This window comes from Maniola jurtina, chromosome 7 (assembly GCF_905333055.1).
Source record: "Maniola jurtina chromosome 7, ilManJurt1.1, whole genome shotgun sequence".
In the NCBI taxonomy this organism is placed as follows: domain Eukaryota; kingdom Metazoa; phylum Arthropoda; class Insecta; order Lepidoptera; family Nymphalidae; genus Maniola; species Maniola jurtina.
In genome coordinates, this window is record NC_060035.1 from 13785448 (window position 1) to 13806355 (window position 20908).

Here is a 20908-nt window from a genome sequence, read left to right on the forward strand (position 1 = left end):
TCAAGCTCATCGTGACTGTCTTCACTTGGGTATGTTGATCATTGAGAATGAGATGGGCTTTGAAGGTGGTTTTTCTATAACTACAGTCCCATGGCATTTTTTTAGGTATTGAAGATATGGTTCGGATCCTGACAGTAATATTATTGCTTCATTATTGAAATTCGGAGTAAATTGAATGTCACAAAATATGGATTAACAGACAGACACCCAACTAGTGATCCTATATGGATTCAGTTTTTTTTGTTATTCAAACGTATGGAATCCTAAAATGAAACCTGACTGCGCAAAAGCCCACAAGTTCAGTGTTTAAGACTTTATGTTAAACAATCAACATTTTTTACTTTTACGTGTATGTCCCCGGTTGAGATGTTCAAAACTTTTTTATCGCATCCTAAGTCGCTACTATATTAATGTTACCCGTGTCCAGTGTACTACCACAACAAATAATAGTCCATCAATAGTCCAATTTAACGAGTGTCTATGGTGTCTATGAAGCTAGAGTCCACAGCTAGAGTCACTGTCAACCTGTCCTGTCAACTGCACGTTGAATTTCAATTTGAGATTCTTGGATTCTTGATGGAATTTTTAGGTTATGACTTAAGTTGTGTGATTGTAAGAAAAGAAACAAAAGGAATGATTTTATTTATTAATAGCAAAAGGCTTTGAAAAGTTTATTTAAACATTGTTCTAGTTAATAAACGTCAGAATGAGCGATTTCGTAATGAACTATAGTGACACAGATATTGATTCGGATGAAGAAGTAAGTTGTTATTCCTGCTCGTTACAAAGATATTTATGATTTAATACCTAGCCTAACTAATGCTTTCTTTTTCGAGTCATCAACTGATAATTTTTTTTACTGCTGGACAGGTTTTACCACATGGCACTGCTTCTAATGCAGTGGCTCTCTTGGACTTATTTGATGTTGTTTATTCAACTAGTAGGGACTATACTACTTGAGATAGACCTATTATTTCTTAAAATAGTGTGCATAAAGCCCTATGATCCATACTAACATTATAAATGCGAAAGTGTGTTTGTCTGTCTGTCTGCTACGCTTTCACGGCTCAACCACTGAACCGATTTTAATGAAATTTTGTACAGACTAAGAATACATTCCGGGGAAGGACATAGGCTACTTTTTATGCCGGAAAAACAATCAGTTCCCGCGGGATTCCTAAATACTCATCCGCTTGATTGATTTGTATGAAATTTAGTACCGAGGTAGCTTGCGTCCCTGTTGACATAGGCAAATTTTTATCCTGGAAAATCAAACAGTTCCCACGGGATCTTTAAAAACCTAAATGCACGTGGACGAAGTCGCGGGCATTCTCTAGTTTATTATACAGTTCTAACATCAAAATGCTGTGTGTAATAATTAAATTGAGTATCATTAAGAGAAATTTTTCCATTGTGTGCTCCCTTGTGTCTCTGTTATCTATATGTTTGTCCTATAATTATAATGTGTAACCAAAGTACACAAGTGTAAATTAAAAATTTATAACACCCCCGACGATCCAAAGTATTTGAGTTTTCCAAAACATCATTTTCAAAAAAAAAATTATGTATTTAGGCAACGTCCATCTTGACAGCTTGACATTTGTCTATTGACATAATATTATGAACTTAACGGTTATTTAACCTTCTTTTCTACAAGAAAACTAGAAAAGAGCTCATAACTCTTAAACGGCTGAACCAATTTTTTTAGATTATAGCTAAGAACACTCTCGATCAAGCCACCTTTCAAACAAAAAAAACTAAATTAAAATCGGTTCATTCGTTTAGGCGCTACGATGCCACAGACAGATACACAGATACACAGATACACAGATACACAGATACACAGATACACAGATACACAGATACACAGACACACAGATACACAGATACACACGTCAAACTTATAACACCCCTCTTTTTGGGTCGGGGGTTAAAAATAGAAACCAACTAAGTTGAATTGAAAATAATAAGTAATGTTTTTTAATCATTGTTGTAAAATAAATGTTGCAGTGTTACACATAAAAACTGACCAAAAACTATAAAATTATATATAAAATTTATTTATTTTACAGTTGCAAGAGGCTTTTGCGAAAGGATTACTTAAGCCAGGTCTAAATGAGGAAATAGAGAAAGTACAGAAGAATTATGTAAACAATGTAGCAGACTTGAAGGCAAAGTTGAAGGAGTTTGAGTTGAAACTGCCTTGGTTGGAAACCGTTGACTTGGTTACAACAGTGGCCCCAATGGCTCCAGATATAGCCTTGCAAATGCAACAGACAGCACAAAGGAGGAGGTATGTATTATAATATGCTGATAATATAAAGTATTAGTTATTGAGGATTTAATATCACAATAATATATAGATAACAATGATAGGTGGTTAAAAACTGATAACCTTCTATTTAGGGAGTCCAGGGTTCGATTCTGGATATGCATCTCTAACTTTTTAGAGTTCCATGTTTTAAACAAAAATTACTACTTGCTTTAATAGGAAACCTGTTTGCCTTAGAGTTCTCAAGGGTCTGTGAAGTCTGTCAATCTGCACTAAGCCTGAACTCTTTTCATTCTGACAGGTTTCCTACCTGTACTCCACCATGACACCATGATAATTTAAAAAAAATTAAAGAGTTATTTCTTGTATGATAGTATGGAAACCTGCGTGTGCAAGTCTGACTCATACTCGACAATTTTTAGGGTTCCGTACCTCAAAAGGAAAACAGAACCCTTATAGGATCACTTTGTTGTCTGTCTGTCCATCATGTCTGTTAAGAAACCTATAGCGTACTTCCCGTCAACCTAGAATCATGAAATTTGGCAGGTAGGTAGGTCTTATAGCACAAGTACAGGAATAAACCTGAAAACCGAAAATGTGTGGTTACATCATTAAGAAAAAATTCAAAGTAAGATTACTATGCCAAGTGGGGTATCATATGAAAGGGCTTTACTTGTACATTCTAAAACAGATTTTTATGTACAATAATTTTTGATTTATCATGTAAAATGTTAGAAAAATACCTGAGTACGGAATCCTCAGTGCGCGAGTCTGACTCGCACTTGGTCGGTTTTCCTAAAACTTCTTTATCTATTCTGTGTGATATTTTTCCAGGAATGTGGTGGAGAACACAAAAGGCCACAAGTTATATGACCCCACCCAGGACCCGGTGCTCAATGAGTTCAAGAGAGAGAACCTCTTACACAGACAGGCACAAGCTGCAGTATTGGATGGCATCAAGAGGCTTAAGGAATTGAATATACCGACAAGAAGGTAACTTATTTCTCAATACATTTGCTTGTAAATGACATCACTGTCAATATCTTCATTGTCAACAACAACCCACCACCAGCAGTCAGCACTACTGAGCATGGGGCTCCTCTCAGAAAGAGAAAGGTTGGGTCATAGTCCACCACTCTGGCCAAGTGCGAAGAAAAAAACACTGTGGGAAACCCTGCTTGCCTGGGAATAGAATAGATTTTTATTCAAATAAACTTTTACAATTGCTTTTGAATCGTCAAATAATTTACCACTGGTTCGGAATGCTGTTCCTACCGAGAAAAACCAGCAAGAAACTCGGTGGTTGCTCTTTTCATTTTACAATAATATTCCATACTATACAAGCAATTGCAGCCCCGCGCATTGCGGAAGCGAGTCAAATCCATGCTTTTTTATCATTTACATAATCTTCGATTGTGTAATATGCTTCTGCCAGGAGCATACTTTTAAGGGATTTTTTAACTTTTCTCTCCATAATCTTCTCAAAGGTGTGTGACGTCTGCTAATATGCCCTTGGCCGGCGTGATGGACTATGGCCTAACTCATCTCATTTAACGAGCAGAGTCGTGCGCAGTAGTGAGTTGGCGATGGGTCGATGATGATAATTTTTTTTTTTTAAAGAATATTAGCCATGCTAATTATGACTAATACTCCCCTTTCCCCTCCAATTAAGCGTAAAGCTTGTGCCAGGAGTGGGTACAACAATATTGCAACGGGTGGGGTTTGAACTGGGGACCTTTCGGAATTCAGTCTGCTTCTCAACCGTTGAGCTATTGAGGATCATTAACTAATATTTCAGGCCAGATGACTATTTCGCGGAGATGGCCAAGTCAGATGAGCACATGCAGAAAGTGCGCAAGAGTCTAATGAGCAAGCAAGCGGCGCAGGCGCGCACGGAGAAGGTGCGCCAACTGCGCGACCAGAAGAAGATCGCTAAGAGAGTACAGGTATGTGTGGGACTTGGTGTAAGCAGGTGGCGCTTACTTGGAGACTTTATGATAGAAAGATTTTGGATGTTTTTTTTATTCAGATACAAGTTAGCCTTTGATGCAAGCTCACCTGGTGGTAAGTGATGATGCAGTCTAAGATGGAAGCAGGCTAACCTGGAGGGGGTATGGCAGTTTTCATGTAACCCATACTCCTTTGGTTTCTACACGGCGTCGTACAGGAACGCTAAATCGCTTGGTGGCACGGCTTTGCCGGTAGGACGGTAACAACTAGCCACCGCCGAAGCCTCCCACCAGACTAGGCCAGAAATTATGAAATTGCAAATCCCAAGTGATTTATAATTGTTTTTGATTTCAGATTGACTCCAAGTTGAAACAGGCCACTGACAAGAAACAAATGCTAGAACAACTGAAGAGGGTGCGTAAGGGGAAATCTACAGACCTAGACTTTTTGGACGACAATAAGGGCAAAAATACAAGCAAAGGCAACCCAAACAATGCAAAGGGCAAAAGAGTCAACAAGAAACGGGAAATGAAAGACAGCAAGTTTGGATTTGGGGGCAAAAAGAAGGGTTCAAAGTCAAATACAAGAGAGTCAACAAATCAAATGGATGGATTCAACAGTTCGGCTAAAAAGAAACCGTTTAATTTCAAGACTAAAAACTTTAAGCCTAATAAAAAGAATGTAAGACCTGGGAAATCTAAAAGGAAAAATGCTAAGAGATAATTTTAAGGGTTTTTTACTAATAAATCTATTGGAATTCAAATGCGTTTTATTTTTAATATAAATAATGATTTGTTCAGGTTTTTATTATTGATAAGGTATTGATTTCTTTGGCTGATTATATTTGATGAAGGTTAATAATAAGATGAGGGCAGAAATAAAACGACTGCATTTAGAAATAAATTGTATTACCACTTTTAACAGGCCAACAATCAACATTTATGAAATCTTTAAAAGTAGGTACTATTTATTTGAACTGTCAAGTAAAACTACCAGTATTTCGTAACAACACAGACCAATAAAACTGCAAATGGTCAGAAATCAGGAACATAGTTTCTAAAAAGTTTGCTACCTGTGACTGAACTAAAATCGTGATTCGAAGTAGCATTCTTTTTAACCCTCGACCCAAAAAGAAGGGTGTTATAAGTTTCATGTGTGTATCTGTCTGTGGCATCGTAGCTCCTAAACTAATGAACCGATTTTAATTTAGTTTTTTTGTTTGAAAGGTGGCTTGATCAAGAGTGTTCTTAGCTATAATCCAAGAAAATCGGTTCAGCCGTTTGAAAGTAATCAGCTCTTTTCTAGTTACTGTAACCTTCACTTGTCGGGGGTGTTATAAATTAATTTACAATTGTTAGAAACATCAGTTTTAAAATTCACATTAGTAGGTACAAAATAAATATAGGTATATAAAACACTACGTCAGTGTGAAAATAAAAACGAGAGCAGAAATAAAACGCATTTGCGATACCTATAAACTGTATAACACTTTCGATCAAGCCACCTTTCAAACAAAAAAAAAACTAAATTAAAATCAGTTCATTAGTTTAGGAGCTACGATGCTACAGACAGATACACAGATGATACACACGTCAAACTTATAACACCCCTCTTTTTGGGTCGGGGGTTAAAAATAATGAGGGCAGAAATAAAACACATCGTAAGCGATATAAACTGTATAATATATTGGTATATGTAGTTTATGGGTAGAGTCTACCACTTCCCTTTCCCCTTGCCCTTCTTCTTCTGTTGCTGCTTGCGTTGCCACGCGCTGTCCATGGACTTGGGTTCCACGCGTGGACTCTTTGCCGCCGTCGCTGTGGCGCTCGGAGTTTGCTTACTCATGTCACTGTAAACAAAAAACCGGTCAAGTGCGAGTTGGGCTGGCACACGAAGGGTTCCGTACCATTTATGTATGTATGTATATACCTTATTGCACCACAAAACACAATGACAGGTTACAGAAAAGACCACCATAATGTTAAATTATCTTGTACCATCGTACAAGGTATTTTATTTATTGAGGTCAATGTCATGCGCAAAATCGACAGCCAATGGGGCAGACGTGTTCTGGAGTGGAGACCACGTGCCGCTGGACCGATGACCTGAAGAAGGTGGCGGGGAGCGGGTGGATGAGGAAGGTGAAGGCCTATATCCAGTGGACGCCTACAGGCTGATGGAATGGAATGGCTAATAGATACTCACTATTGGTCGACCGCGTTAGTGGTCATCCCCTGGCTGCCCTTGATGACGTCACGGCGAATGCCGCGCCGCTTGCGGTACGCGGTACGCTCGTACTTGGGTAACCATCTAAAAAATAATAGGTCTTATTATTTACTAGCTGATACCCGCGACTTCGTTCGCGTGGATGTAGGTTTTTTAAAATTCCCCTGGGAACTCTTTGATTGTCCGGAATAAAAAGTAGCCTATGTGCTAATCCAGGTTATAATCTATCTCCATTCTAAATTTCAGCCCAATCCGTCGAGTAGTTTTTGCGTGAAGGAGTAACACCCATACACACACACACACACATACAAACTTTCTCCTTTATAATATTAGTGTGATTTATATTAGTGTGATTTATACTAGCTAATCTGCTCGGCTTCGCTGGAGTGTATATATTGTACATAATGAATGGTACTAATTCTGAGCGAACTAAATTTTAGAGTATTCGCATCTTTTTCTTTTTAACATTGCTAAAAAGGGATATAACATGAATTTTTAATTTAAAGACTCTACATTTTAGTGTACGCTAACAAAACAAATAAATAGAAGATGTGTTACAAACCTTTCCGGGTCGGGAGGTCTGGAGAGGTCGGCGTTGGGCGGCAACTTGGTCTTGCGCTTGCGTTTGGCCTTCGTCTTTTGGCCCAACTCTGAACCGGGCGTTCTGCAAGTGACAAAATTGATAGATATACAAAAGTTTATTCAGCTCAACAAAATCACAAAAAAAAAAGAATAAAAATAAAAATACAATTCATACAAATCATCAACTAAACTTAAAACTAGAAAATACTAAGACCAATATTGTGTCTGTGAGCTAAAAGGGCTCTGCCTCAAAGTAACATTTTTCTCTTTTGTTTCTGTTATTTTACTTTTTGTTGTTTCTGTTATTTTTCAGTTGTTTCCGTTATTTTATTGTACATTGTTTCTGTTATTTTATTTTTGTAAACATTTCCTCAAAATAACGTAATGTGTGAATAATAAATAAATGAGAGAAAAAAGTAACAAATAGGAAAAGGGATTTTGACGTGACAACGTCTTATAATTCGATAGAGCCGGCTGCACGCACGAAAAAACATGACTCATGCGGCGTTACCTCGCTCTGAGGCGTTCCATGTAAGGCTTGAAGTGCAAGCGAGAGCGCGGAACGAGCGACAAAGAAGCACAATCGGCCTTTGTTGTCACGTTCAACTATCGTCAGTAAACCGACTTTACAGACAACCAATTTTTTTTTTTTGGAGAATGCGTGAGAAAGATTGAATCCAATCGTTTTTCTATTTAATGACAAAATATGATTGAGCCAAATGAGTAGTATGTAAGAAAGCTTACAGTACACTACCGTAAGTCACATCGGCAATTTTTTTTTGCGCGAAACCTAACGCCGTAGCGTCGAATAAAACTAAGTGTGCATCAATGAAATACAGACCTTATTGCTTCACGTTTATGATATACTAGAGGATGCCCGCGACTTCGTCCGCGTGGATTTAGGTTTTTAAAGATCCTGTGGGAACTGTTTGATTTTCCGGGATAAAAAGTTGCCTATGTCAATGACAGGTACGCAAGCTACCTCGGTATCAAATTTCATACAAATCGGTTAAGCGGATGGGTTTTTGGGTAACCCGTGGGAACTCTTTGATTTTCCGGGATAAAAAATAGCTTATGTCCATCCCCGGGATAAAAGCTAACCCTGTACAGAATTTCGTCAGAATCAGTTAAACTGTTGGACCGTGAAAAGATAGCAGACAGACAGACAAACAGACAGACACACTTTCGCATTATATTTTAGATTATATCTAATACAGTTTGGCGTGATTGCACTTTGTGTGTAATCTCGCTCATAATTCGCGCGTACGTAAGCAACCACCAATAGTGGGCGGACGCGCGCTATGATTGGCTGAGATATTTTTGCGCCATTCAAAAAAAATAAGATTTCTGCGCAGGTACATCGGCGCAACTTATAAAACTGATAGCACTGTAAAAGGTTTCCCTCAACTTACCCGGGCGACTGTTCTTGCTTGCTCTGAACAGTTTTCTTAACGACTTTGGCTCCCATCATCCATTTGGAGGATTCCAACGCGTCTACGTCGATTTTGCTCTGAAAACATCTTTCAATTTTAATACCCTTCCATTTACTATGTGGAACTGTGCGAGCTGAATCGTACTTTAAAAAGAATTGTAAGAAGAGTCGCTATTTATTTAAACGTCTTCGCAGAGAGAGTGCTTCGTCTTTCTCTACCTGGAAGTATTGTGCTTTAACTGTGTACAAGTGAGTGTGAAGTTTACTCGACGTTGCTCTTCAAGTTCTATTGAAATAAATGACGGTGTTTTTGACGAGAATTCTAAATGACGAGATTCTCTGACATATACAGAGACGTGGAAGCGGGTAGAAAGGGAGAGGAGCTGGACGCTTTGAGTAGAGGAGGGTAACGCTTATGCGATATGGCAGTCACCTCCAACTCGGATATGGGCGGCAAGCCGGCAGCCAACTTCCTCGCTCTGTCCGGGTCCCCGACCAACGCCTTGACGAGCCTCGCGAGACTACGCTTGTCGCCCGGCGCCGCCGCCGCGAGCGCCTCGTGCGCGATGGCGGCCGCCGCCGTGTTGTTAGCTCTCTGGTGAGCTTCAGCCGCCGCGCGCCATATGTTGCGGAGGGATAACACTTTCTGGAATCATTTTAATAAAAAGACTTGTGACTTCATCTGTGGTGGCGTTTGCTGGCGTGCGTGTTGTGCCTTTTTGGAGTGTTTTTTTTTTGTTAGAAATGGCCGGTTTTTGTGTTCTGCTGGTGTTTATTGGTGGTGGAACTGACTGGGAAGCGCTTTAAAGGGGCGCCGCGTGTATGTCGGCGGGCGCCAAAGACGAAGTCCATACTTATACATATAGTTTCCCCAACTTGTAAATAACTACAAACTTGACATTGGCTAATCAGTGTACTGACTGACTGATTGATCTATCAACACAACAACTCCTCAGCGGTATTCCCACTAGATTTCAACATGGAGTTATTCAAAGGGCGGATCAACAAATGCATTGGCGCTTCCTCTGGTGCTGCAAATGTTTATTGGCGGCGGGAATCTCTTAACATTAGGTAACCGGTCTGCTTGATTGCTTGCAATTTTTTAAAACTTCCGTAACCGCAGCAGATAGAAACTTATAATTTTGACAGTAGGTTTCTTTTATAGCATATGCTATGCACTCATTAAAGGGTTTCGAAAAAGGTAGTTAAATAGGGGGTTTTTTAATCGTAAAGTGCTGACAGCATGTTTTTTAATAAATAGTGTAACAAAGAAAATTTTTCACCACCCAATAGGTGAAAAATTTAAAAAAATAAAATAAAAAAACAAAACAATAGAATTAATTCCTTACTTTTACTTCCAGCTGACAAAATATATATATATAGAATGGATTTAGGGAAAACCTTCGGGCGCCAGCCAGCTGGATAGAAATCTCCACAGATAGACTTGCCGAGGCCTGGACTTTTAATCGCAAGTCAGAGATTCGGTCCACCTAGCCGTGCTCTCTATTCCGGGACGCCAAATATCCACAAGAAATAAATATTGGTGAATAAAAATCAAAGAATTTAAAATTTATTATTAAAATTTAATTTATTAAATTTCTAAAGTTTTATACAAATTTTATTTATTAAAGAGGAAAAAAATATAACAATTTATAATAGGTATCGCCCCTTTGTTCTTGTCTTAATGTTATATGTCTTATACAATTATCAAAAATAAACAAACTTATAGTAGCCTGGGCCACATGGCCACACACTAGGTTATAAAAAAAAATAAAGTCCAAATTATCACAAAATTCGTTAAAATAGAGAATAAGCTAGGCACATGTCGAATATCTAACTAATTCCACAGGCCGAAAACTGTATTCCATCACACCAATTCCGGGATGGAATCCGATATAACACGTAACATGTACGATCCAAAATGAAATTTACGGGAAAATTCCCATGATAAATGATCAAATGAGGCGTTAAATGATAACAATCTAGGATCAACGATCTAGGATCAACGATCTAGGATCAACGGCTGTAACAAGGAAAATGTTAGGTTAAAATTTTCATCCATTTTCTTGTTGGAAAATTCAATGTTCTAATGGCGAGATTGGGTAGAAAAATGAACACTTACCGCTAAAAGCGCCGTGTCCTACCACTCTATAGCCCTCTGGCCCATAAATATGTATTATACTTATTTAGTTTAACTTTCACATTTTAAAAATTAATAATTGACGAGCAAATGTTTGCGTGTCTATGTAGGAAGAAAAAGTGAACCTTCAAAATGGCCACCGAAAGATGCCAACTTCATTCGGTAAACGAGCTGTCAAAAATGTTACTAGTTTTTTTCCAATATGAAAGAAGGTTTGACAGATCGTTGAATTACATTCCCAAACGTCACGCCTTAGAAACGTCATGGTGAAGTTTGGGACACTGACATATGACGTATAAAAGGTCTACAAACAGATTTCAGGTTATGTTAATAAAAAAATATGCGATCTAAATAAGGAATGTAACGGGACCGCTAAGGTACACGTTACAATTTCCCCTTTCTAGAGAAAAGAAAAAAAAACTTTTTTTTTCTTTACCCTAAACAATTCTATAAGACAAAACAAAGGGAACTACCAAACAAAAGGAAAGTTAAATATCTAAATTTATGTAAGCCAAAACAACCAAATAATCATTAATAAATACAGATTGAGAAGCAATCCATTAAAACAAAATTCCTAAACTAGATTTGCATAGTATTGGTATACTACTGTCCAAGACACTAGCATCAACGCTGTGAAATGGCAAACCAAACTAGCGAAGAAGGGAAGAAAACTTTCTAAAGAGTGTGTGATTAGGATTGGTATACTACTGACCAAGACACTAAGCATCAACGCCGTGAAATGGCAAACCAACCTAACACAACATAAGCCAAAATAAAAAGAGTCTAGAGTTAGTATGCAACTGATCAATCCACTGAGGCACCCTCGCCGCGTATTGACGAACTAACCTAGCTAAGGGGTTTTCGGAATGGTATGCAACCGAACAAAGCACTCAGGCACCCTCGCCGCGCATTGTCGAACCATCCAAAATAAAGATGCGCTACAAAAGAGCAACACCTAAAACATCGTCCTGCCTAAAGCAAGGACCTAGCGAACATGTCCACATGTGTGAGACAAGGCCAAGGATGAGTACTAAAGACCCACATAGAAAAAAATATATACATCTACTTGCCCGATAAAACAGACACAAGCAGGAGGATAACATGGAGCATGTGCCAACCATGATCCCACAAAAGATCTGTACATATTTACAAAACTACCTGACTGACTATAGCAGAACAAGCAGGAGGATAATACGGGGCATGTGCTAAACCGTAATCCCTTAAAAGAAAACTATACATATTTACAACAAAATTAGGTAATACGGTGCAAACAAAGGCAAAACCGCAACCAAAAATGAGTTCTTCAAGAGCCTGGTAAAACGAAGCAACTGCATAACCGCTACCAAAAGATCTCTTATAAACAGAACTATAAAATCAAAAATATACAATATATACAAAAAGGAGAGGTAATGCGGAGCAACTGCGTAGCCGCAACCTACAAATCGGTAGGACTGACAAAGGAGCCAAAAAAAAATCCTACACAAAATAATAATGAGTCCTTATTGTGTTAGCTTCTGCTAGATTCTTTTCCTGTTAAAATTAATTTTAAGTTTTAATTTTGTCAAATTTTAAGAATATCTTTTATATGGTATCTACCTGTACTATCTTTTTCCAAATCTTTTAATAAATATACATTATCTGAAATTTTCTTTATTATTTTACATTTAACAAATTTAGGGGCTAATTTTGCGGAAAAGAAAGAAGCAGCATTGGATTGCACAAAGTTGCGCCTCCAAACTGTGTCTCCAACACAATAAGAAATGCTTTTTCTTCCTTCATTGTAGTATTTGGCATTTCGTCTATATGACTTGGCCAGATTACTAACAGTTTTATCAAAAATATTACTCAAAGTAAGAAGTGCGTCCGAATAATCTGAACGACTACCAATAGTTAACTCTGAAGGGTCAGAGATAGAATAAAATTTATGTAAGGATCCATCAAGGAAAACTTCCCTACCAAACATAAGAAAATTAGGTGTGTATCCTGTAACTAAATTAATAGTGCCATTAATAGCTGCCTGAACATGGGGTAAATACCTATACCACGTTCTATGGTCACTTTCAACATAGCATGCTAGACAAGTCTCAATAGTTTTGTTAAAGCGTTCAACTGGGTTATTCTGAGGAGTATATTATGAAATATTTTTGGAATATTATATTCTTTAGCAAAATTCAAATTTATTTAAGTTATTTGCAAGTCTAGAATCTTTTAATCTTTGATATTTATTTATCTAAAATGCTGAATGAATTTAAAATCTTTTGAAAGTAAAATAATAATATCATCTAGGTAACAGGACTTCGTTATCAAAATCTGGTCCAAACAAACGATCAGAAAGTCTGTGTAATTCGACGGTGCATTTGTCATACCAAATAACATCCTAACGAATACAAATAGACCACGACCTGGGACTACAAACGCTGTCTATTCTCTAGAAGATTCTTCTAACAAAATTTGGAAAAAGCCTAAAAAAAATAGATAAAATTAAATAAAATAGATTTTCCATCGTCGTGCACCTATCATTTTCAAGAGAAAACTGGCCACAGCGACACCTATCAAGTTTTTGGCTCCGTTTCTTACAAAGAAATGGCCTTTTTAGGTATGTAGCATTTTCACTAGTAACACATAAATAATAGTAGTATAAAAAACCTCAAAATAAACTACGCTTATTAACTTATGCGAGCACACTTAAATTAGCTATGCTAAAACAAACATCTTAGTATCTAGGCATACAATATTCAAAAAAGAAAAAAAATAAGTTACAAGAATACAAATCACCTTAAAATATTACAAAAAATACAAATTAAGACAAGAACGAGAACAATTAAAATATTTATTCACCAATACTATGAGAATCAACACAACTAGGTTCCCAAATAAAAATCAGTCCCTGTTCGGGGCTGCCAATTGTAACAAAGAAAATTTTTCACCACCCAATAGGTGAAAAATTTAAAAAAATAAAATAAAAAAAACAAAACAATAGAATTAATTCCTTACTTTTACTTCCAGCTGACAAAATATATATATATAGAATGGATTTAGGGAAAACCTTCGGGCGCCAGCCAGCTGGATAGAAATCTCCACAGATAGACTTGCCGAGGCCTGGACTTTTAATCGCAAGTCAGAGATTCGGTCCACCTAGCCGTGCTCTCTATTCCGGGACGCCAAATATCCACAAGAAATAAATATTGGTGAATAAAAATCAAAGAATTTAAAATTTATTATTAAAATTTAATTTATTAAATTTCTAAAGTTTTATACAAATTTTATTTATTAAAGAGGAAAAAAATATAACAATTTATAATAGGTATCGCCCCTTTGTTCTTGTCTTAATGTTATATGTCTTATACAATTATCAAAAATAAACAAACTTATAGTAGCCTGGGCCACATGGCCACACACTAGGTTATAAAAAAAAATAAAGTCCAAATTATCACAAAATTCGTTAAAATAGAGAATAAGCTAGGCACATGTCGAATATCTAACTAATTCCACAGGCCGAAAACTGTATTCCATCACACCAATTCCGGGATGGAATCCGATATAACACGTAACATGTACGATCCAAAATGAAATTTACGGGAAAATTCCCATGATAAATGATCAAATGAGGCGTTAAATGATAACAATCTAGGATCAACGATCTAGGATCAACGATCTAGGATCAACGGCTGTAACAAGGAAAATGTTAGGTTAAAATTTTCATCCATTTTCTTGTTGGAAAATTCAATGTTCTAATGGCGAGATTGGGTAGAAAAATGAACACTTACCGCTAAAAGCGCCGTGTCCTACCACTCTATAGCCCTCTGGCCCATAAATATGTATTATACTTATTTAGTTTAACTTTCACATTTTAAAAATTAATAATTGACGAGCAAATGTTTGCGTGTCTATGTAGGAAGAAAAAGTGAACCTTCAAAATGGCCACCGAAAGATGCCAACTTCATTCGGTAAACGAGCTGTCAAAAATGTTACTAGTTTTTTTCCAATATGAAAGAAGGTTTGACAGATCGTTGAATTACATTCCCAAACGTCACGCCTTAGAAACGTCATGGTGAAGTTTGGGACACTGACATATGACGTATAAAAGGTCTACAAACAGATTTCAGGTTATGTTAATAAAAAAATATGCGATCTAAATAAGGAATGTAACGGGACCGCTAAGGTACACGTTACAATAGGGTGAACACAGTAGGGTTTACACACTTATTTTCAGTGAACTTACCTCCTTATCGTCCTTGTAATGTTCATAAACGTCTTGGAACAGCTTGGAAGCTTTCTCATACTCATTGTCGGCAGTGAGCAAGGTACACAGCAGGCCAATGATAGCCGGTCTGTACTTGAACTCACTTTCCTCTAACAGCTTGACCGCTGCTTTGCGGTCACCCTGGGAATAAAATATAATCATCAACCAAATTGTATTGATTAATTATTATTGTATTTTGTTGTTTTTTTTTTTTTTAAAGAAAAAGAATATTAGCCATGTTAAATGACTAATATTCCCCTTTCCTCTCCAACTAAGCGTCAGGGTTTGTTATGTTTATATACCTAGTTTATGTTGAATTGTATTTGTTAATTCCAACTTTATTAATAAATAATTAATATTGTGAATTCAAAATTTTTTGTACATTGCATAATTTTGTTGTTTTTCTGTGTGGAAATTGAGTAAATCTTTATTTATTTAGTTATTGTACAATCAACTCAAGTAGACAATTAAGTGGGTATCTGCATCATTTTTTTCTGATGTAACATTTTATTACTGTACAAGTGCAGTAATCTAACCCTATTCAATGCTAACATGCAGAACTTAATTTATTTATTTAAACAGGTATATTATAAACCGTAATATTACAAAGATTAAATATACGAGAGACATTTGAAAACCAAGGGCGGCCTTATCTACATATAGTGACCTCTTCCAAGCAACCTAAAGTTAAAAACTTAAAGAACTGTAAAAAGGGGAATTGCAATAATTATATTGAAACGTTAAAGGTAGTGCAGGAACAAGGAGACAAATTAGGCAACTAATAAAGTCTGCTCCCCAGATATATTTTCATTCATAAAAAAAAGCTTTTGAAAAACGACGGCGAAATAGATGACGCCATGATATTTTTTTTTTGACGTGACAACGTCTTATAATTCGATAGAGCCGGCTGCACGCACGAAAAAACATGACTCATGCGGCGTTACCTCGCTCGCTCTGAGGCGTTCCATGTAAGGCTTGAAGTGCAAGCGAGAGCGCGGAACGAGCGACAAAGAAGCACAATCGGCCTTTGTTGTCACGTTCAACTATCGTCAGTAAACTGACTTTACAGACAACCAATTTTTTTTATTTTAAGTTTTTGAAAACAAATAGATTCCGCCATGATATTTTCTTCACTCTTACCTGAGCCAATAAGACCTGTGCAGCGGCTAAGGTAAGTAGTCCTCCGTGTTTGAGCAGTAAAGTGACGGCTTGCGCACGTTTCCCCTCTTTGACAAGCGAGGAGGCCTCCACCAAAGCCGCCCTTCGCTCCTGGTTGAACTCCCGGCTTAGTTTCACACAACATTGCTTGCAGAAGTCCGGCTGGGAAGGGAAACACATAATTTAGTAAACAGTTTTTTAATTTAAAAATATAAAATACTAGATGATGCCCGCGACTTCGTCCGCGTGGATTTAGGTTTTTTGAAATCCCGTGGGAACTCTTTGATTTTCCGGGATCAAAAGTAGCCTATGTGCTAATCCTGGATATTATCTATCTCCATTCCAAATTTCAGCCAAATCCGTCCAGTAGTTTTTGCGTGAAGGAGTAACAAACACACACACACACACACACACACACACACACATACTTTCGCCTTTATAATATTAGTGTGAAGTGTGATATTCTCCGAAAATACCGTTCATCATATCATGCAATGGGTTTCTACATGCTTCTCATATAATCTTGACTAAGAAAACGAGATTTCAACTCTAGATTTTTGCAAATATGATGAGATGTTAGTGATTGGCTTTGCTCAGAATTTAAATGAGATGGATTTACGTCAGCGATATAACGCTGTCTCGCTTTCCCTTTGTATTAAGTCTGAACAAAGTCAAAGTATGCTCATGCTGCATAGATCTCAGCTGGTGTTATTACATACCTGATTGGAATAGATAGCCAATATGGCCTGATTGTACGCAATGCTGGCGCGCTGTCGAGAGTTCAGCTTGTGTTCCAGGCCGTCTTGGGTGGCGGCTTTCATACGCTTCCGGGAATCGAATACGTTGGTATCCCTGTGGAAGGTCAATTAATAAGGTCAATTTTGAACTTGAAGGTCAGACGCATGCCTACGCAGTGATTAATGGAAATAGGTCATGATTGATGACTGATTATGATTACTCTCCTATTCCATAAGCACACAGTTGGATGAGGAAGGCGGAATGTGTGTGGTGGCAGACATTAAAGACGGTCTATGTTACACTTTTTTTTTTAAATACAAAAAAAATACAAAAATATTTATTTTGGTAAAAAACAAGTTTACATATAACATAGAATACTGAATATAACATAGAATAATAAAATAGTGAGCAAACGAGCAGGCGGGTCACCTGATATTAAGTGATTACCGCCGCCCATGAATATTTGCAGCACCAGAGGTACCGCCGATGCGTAGCCGGCCTTTCAGGAATTTGTTGGTTCACCCCTTGAATAGCCCCACGTTGTAATCTAGTAGAAACACCACAGATGGAGTAGATTCCACAGCCAGTCGCACAGATGAAACATCGTGAGGAAGCCTGCATGCCTGAGTGCTCCATATTGTTCTCAGAGGTGTGTGAAATCTGCTAATCCGCACTTGGCAAGCTTGGTAGACTATGGCCAAACCCCTTCTTTTTCTGAGAGGAGATCTGTGCTCTGTAGTGAGCCGGTCATGATGATGATGTCCAACAGTGGACATCCATAGACTGACTATGATGACATTTTAGCAGTGTAGAGGATAGTGCCAGACAACAGTTATTCAGTAAAGGCTTTTCCAAATGTATTTCATACCAGCTGTGCCCGCGACTTCGTTCGCGTGGAATAGCTCTCAGCGCGCTTTATATAGCCACGGACGCTCAGGCGCGAGGCGTGTAGTACGTACTCTGTACGTTAAAAATGTTCGCCGTGATTCTTTAAATTGACATAACTTTTTTATTTATGAACCGATTGACATGAAATAAACACTAAATGTTCTACAATATATTAGTGAAACCCGTATCTAAATCGAATAAGCCGTTTCTGATATTAGCGTGCACAAACACACAGACAAACAGACAAAAAAAAAATTAATTACAATTTCGGGTTCGGCATCGATATAATAACAACCCCTGTTACTTTTTTTTTATATATTTCCATTGTACAGACACCACTTTTCTACAATTTTATTATATGTATAGATAAGTAAACATTAGAAAATATTAAACAGAGCTAACATGGTCAGGACTTTTCTTTGTAGAGGATAGTGAAAGACCAGTTATTTGGCAGTTATTTGGTATCCTCTACAAGCACTCTACCTAATAATTTCTTACCTATTGATGACAACCAGGTTGTTGCTAGCAATGGCAATGAGTGCCTGGTCGGAGGGCTTGTCCTTCAAAACATTCTGGTACAATGAGGCTGCTTCCTTTTCCTTGCCCATCTGTTGTTGGCAGTAAGCTTGCTGCACTCTGAAAATGACCAAAAGCATTTAATATGACTACAGCATCACCATCACCATGACCTACCGATAGTGGACTTCTGCACTTCTGGACATAGGTCTCTTGGGACATTGACACGTCTTGCGTAGTCCGGATTCAGTGGCTCTGTGCAACTCGTTTGATGCCATCTGCCCACCTAATGAGGGTCTTCCAATGCTTGCATTTTACGGTGCAAAGTGGCTATGCTAGCAATTTGGGACCCAAACATCTAGCAGTTTTTCGAACTATGTACTCATTGCCATTTTATTTCACTTTTCAATACAATTGCTAATAAAATGGCTGTGACACCCACTGCCAAAACTGTAAAGTTAACTATTACCACACATGTGTGACAAAAATATTACTGCATACTAGGCTAATTACAGTAGTAATATTTTTTATCACATAAGTGTAGTAATATCTTTGTATGTCAATATTGGTCATATTGTGTGTTGTTTTTAGGCTGCCATATTTTGTAGCAATTTTTTTATAGTAGAGATATTATTTTTAAGTAGAGATTAAAATATAAAATCATCTATTACCTGATGATGGCAGCTTCTTCCTTTGCCTCCTCCTCAGTGCCTCCGTCCTCAATGACGCTCTCTGCACAAGCTTGCTCAGCCCTCTTGAGCACGGGCAAGGCCTCGCTGTACTTGCCGCGTAGAGCAAGTGTGGTGCCTGCATTGTACGATAGTTCGTACGTACTCTCTTCAAACGTTGGTAAATCTGCTGACTGGAAGAAACAACTTTTCTGTTTGATGATATGGACCTTGTCTGTGATGAAGCTCCAGACAAAGTTACTACATATTATAAAGCATATAAAACTAAACATAATAACATAGGTGTATTCTACAACTCACTGGATTGATGGCAGCCAAGTTGGCCACAACAGCAGACATGTTGGCCTTCCTCTCGTCCTCATAGTCATCAGTGGTATTCTTCACGATATCCCGGTAAAGGTTGTAGCAGTCTTGGTACTGCTCCAGTCGGTATAAGATTTGAGCCCTGAGGGAGAAAGGAGCAACCCTTAGTATTGATAATATTATATTTACAAAAGTTTTGTGGTGCGCTCTTGGAAAGGCTTATGTCCAGCTGTGGACACATATAGGCTGATGGAATGAAATGTTGATAAACAAAAAGCTATGTTTCAATGGCGCTCTACATGTCTGTAAGCGTTGCACCTTCTTCACCTTAATTCCTTTAAAGCTGGTGTCAACTCATGAGCGCTGTCCACAGTCTCCAGAGCCTCCTTAGGGCAGTTGAGCCTGTACTGCGAGTACGCCTTCTCAAACACAAGGTCTGCCGCCAGGGCCGCATTCTTAGTGTTGCTGAGCACGGTCAGTGCCTCCTTGAAGTTGTGGAGCTGGATGAAGCAGACCACCTTGCAGTGGAATGCCTTTTGCTCATTGGGCGCTATTTGCAGAACTGTGGAAAAAGTTTAAAGTTATTTTCGCATTTTTTCGTGATTAATAATGAGCTTCAACTACAAACAATTAAATATGACGAAGACATTGACAATGCTACTGCTAAGTTTATGACATTTTAGATTATTCATAGTTCAATCAGCTTGTTGGACGTGTACATCAGAAATATCCAATCCGAGACACAATGCAGTTCCATCTGAAATTAAACTTCAATGGAAGAAAGACGACTATGCTAGAGTATGGCACATTATTAGACATCCAGAAGATAAAACAGTACTTAACAAAGCAATTAAGGACCTTAAAGGCACCATAGTTATATCAAAGGATAGATCTCTCAGCAAGTTCACTTTGGATTGGACTTTGGGTGTTTATATTTATTTACAATAAAATTATAGAAAAAAATTTACAAGTAAATCAACCTCGACCTGGTTGGACACTGTTAAAGACTAATTTACAAGACATGAATAGGCAGTTATGTACGGGAAAAAAGAGGAATTTAGTTCAAACGTATGCAAATTATACGTGAAGACTTTACGTATATTTAAGTTAGTGGAATTTTATGAATGAAGTATAAATTGATTTATAACGTGTTTTACTTACCTTTTCCTGCTGCTTTTAACGCCCTTTCATAGTCACTGCTCTGACAAAATTTATTTAATTCTACATAAGCCTGTACAAGGTTAGTTTCCTTGTTGGCTGACATTTTTTGACAACAGACAAGTGACAACTCGACAGTCGACATGCGACAGGATCGACAGATGGTCGACAGCAAGTGGTGGAACTGACTGGGAAGAGTATATTGTTCCTTGCTGGGAAGTGCTCTGGGTGCCGCGTGTGTGTCGGCGACCGTCAGCACAGACGAGACGAAGTCCATACTTTTTCCCTAACTTGTAAATAACTATAATCTGGGACTTCGTCTATGTTAATGTTAGCTGGCGGGCGTGCTCTGCCTTTTTAGAGTGTTTTTTTGTCAAAACTGACTGGAAAGCGCTCTAAGGGGTGCCGTGCGTGTGTCGGCTGGTGTCGGCGAGCGCCGGCACAGACGGGGTCCATACTTGTATGGTTTAACTAACTTGTTACAAATAACTACAAACTTGACATTGGCTAATCTTTGTAAAGCCAGACGAGAGAAAGAAAAAAAAAACCACATTTGTGATTTGAATCAAAGAGTACCTATGTAATGGACTTCGTCTGTGATGGCGTTTGCTGG

At 37.9% G+C, this 20908-nt stretch overlaps 2 protein-coding genes across 2 annotated transcripts; one reads left to right on the forward strand and one right to left on the reverse strand.

Moving 5' to 3' along the window:
* The first annotated feature begins 537 nt into the window (after window positions 1–537).
* On the forward strand, window positions 538–4985 carry LOC123867098 (probable rRNA-processing protein EBP2 homolog). Its single transcript, XM_045908976.1, has 5 exons — window positions 538–760; window positions 2073–2293; window positions 3107–3265; window positions 4071–4218; window positions 4577–4985. The coding sequence occupies exons 1-5, from the start codon at window positions 707–709 to the stop codon at window positions 4943–4945; spliced, it is 951 nt and encodes a 316-aa protein (XP_045764932.1). The 5' UTR covers window positions 538–706; the 3' UTR covers window positions 4946–4985.
* Window positions 4986–5883: 898 nt separating this feature from the next.
* LOC123867081 (signal recognition particle subunit SRP72) lies at window positions 5884–20458 on the reverse strand. Its single transcript, XM_045908936.1, has 13 exons — window positions 20299–20458; window positions 19465–19699; window positions 19135–19279; window positions 18817–19007; window positions 18128–18265; window positions 16723–16855; window positions 15986–16165; window positions 14825–14986; window positions 8896–9108; window positions 8443–8540; window positions 7011–7112; window positions 6428–6532; window positions 5884–6071 (listed from the first exon to the last, which is right to left on the reverse strand). The coding sequence occupies exons 1-13, from the start codon at window positions 20438–20440 to the stop codon at window positions 5936–5938; spliced, it is 1980 nt and encodes a 659-aa protein (XP_045764892.1). The 5' UTR covers window positions 20441–20458; the 3' UTR covers window positions 5884–5935.
* Between the last annotated feature and the right edge of the window lie 450 nt (window positions 20459–20908).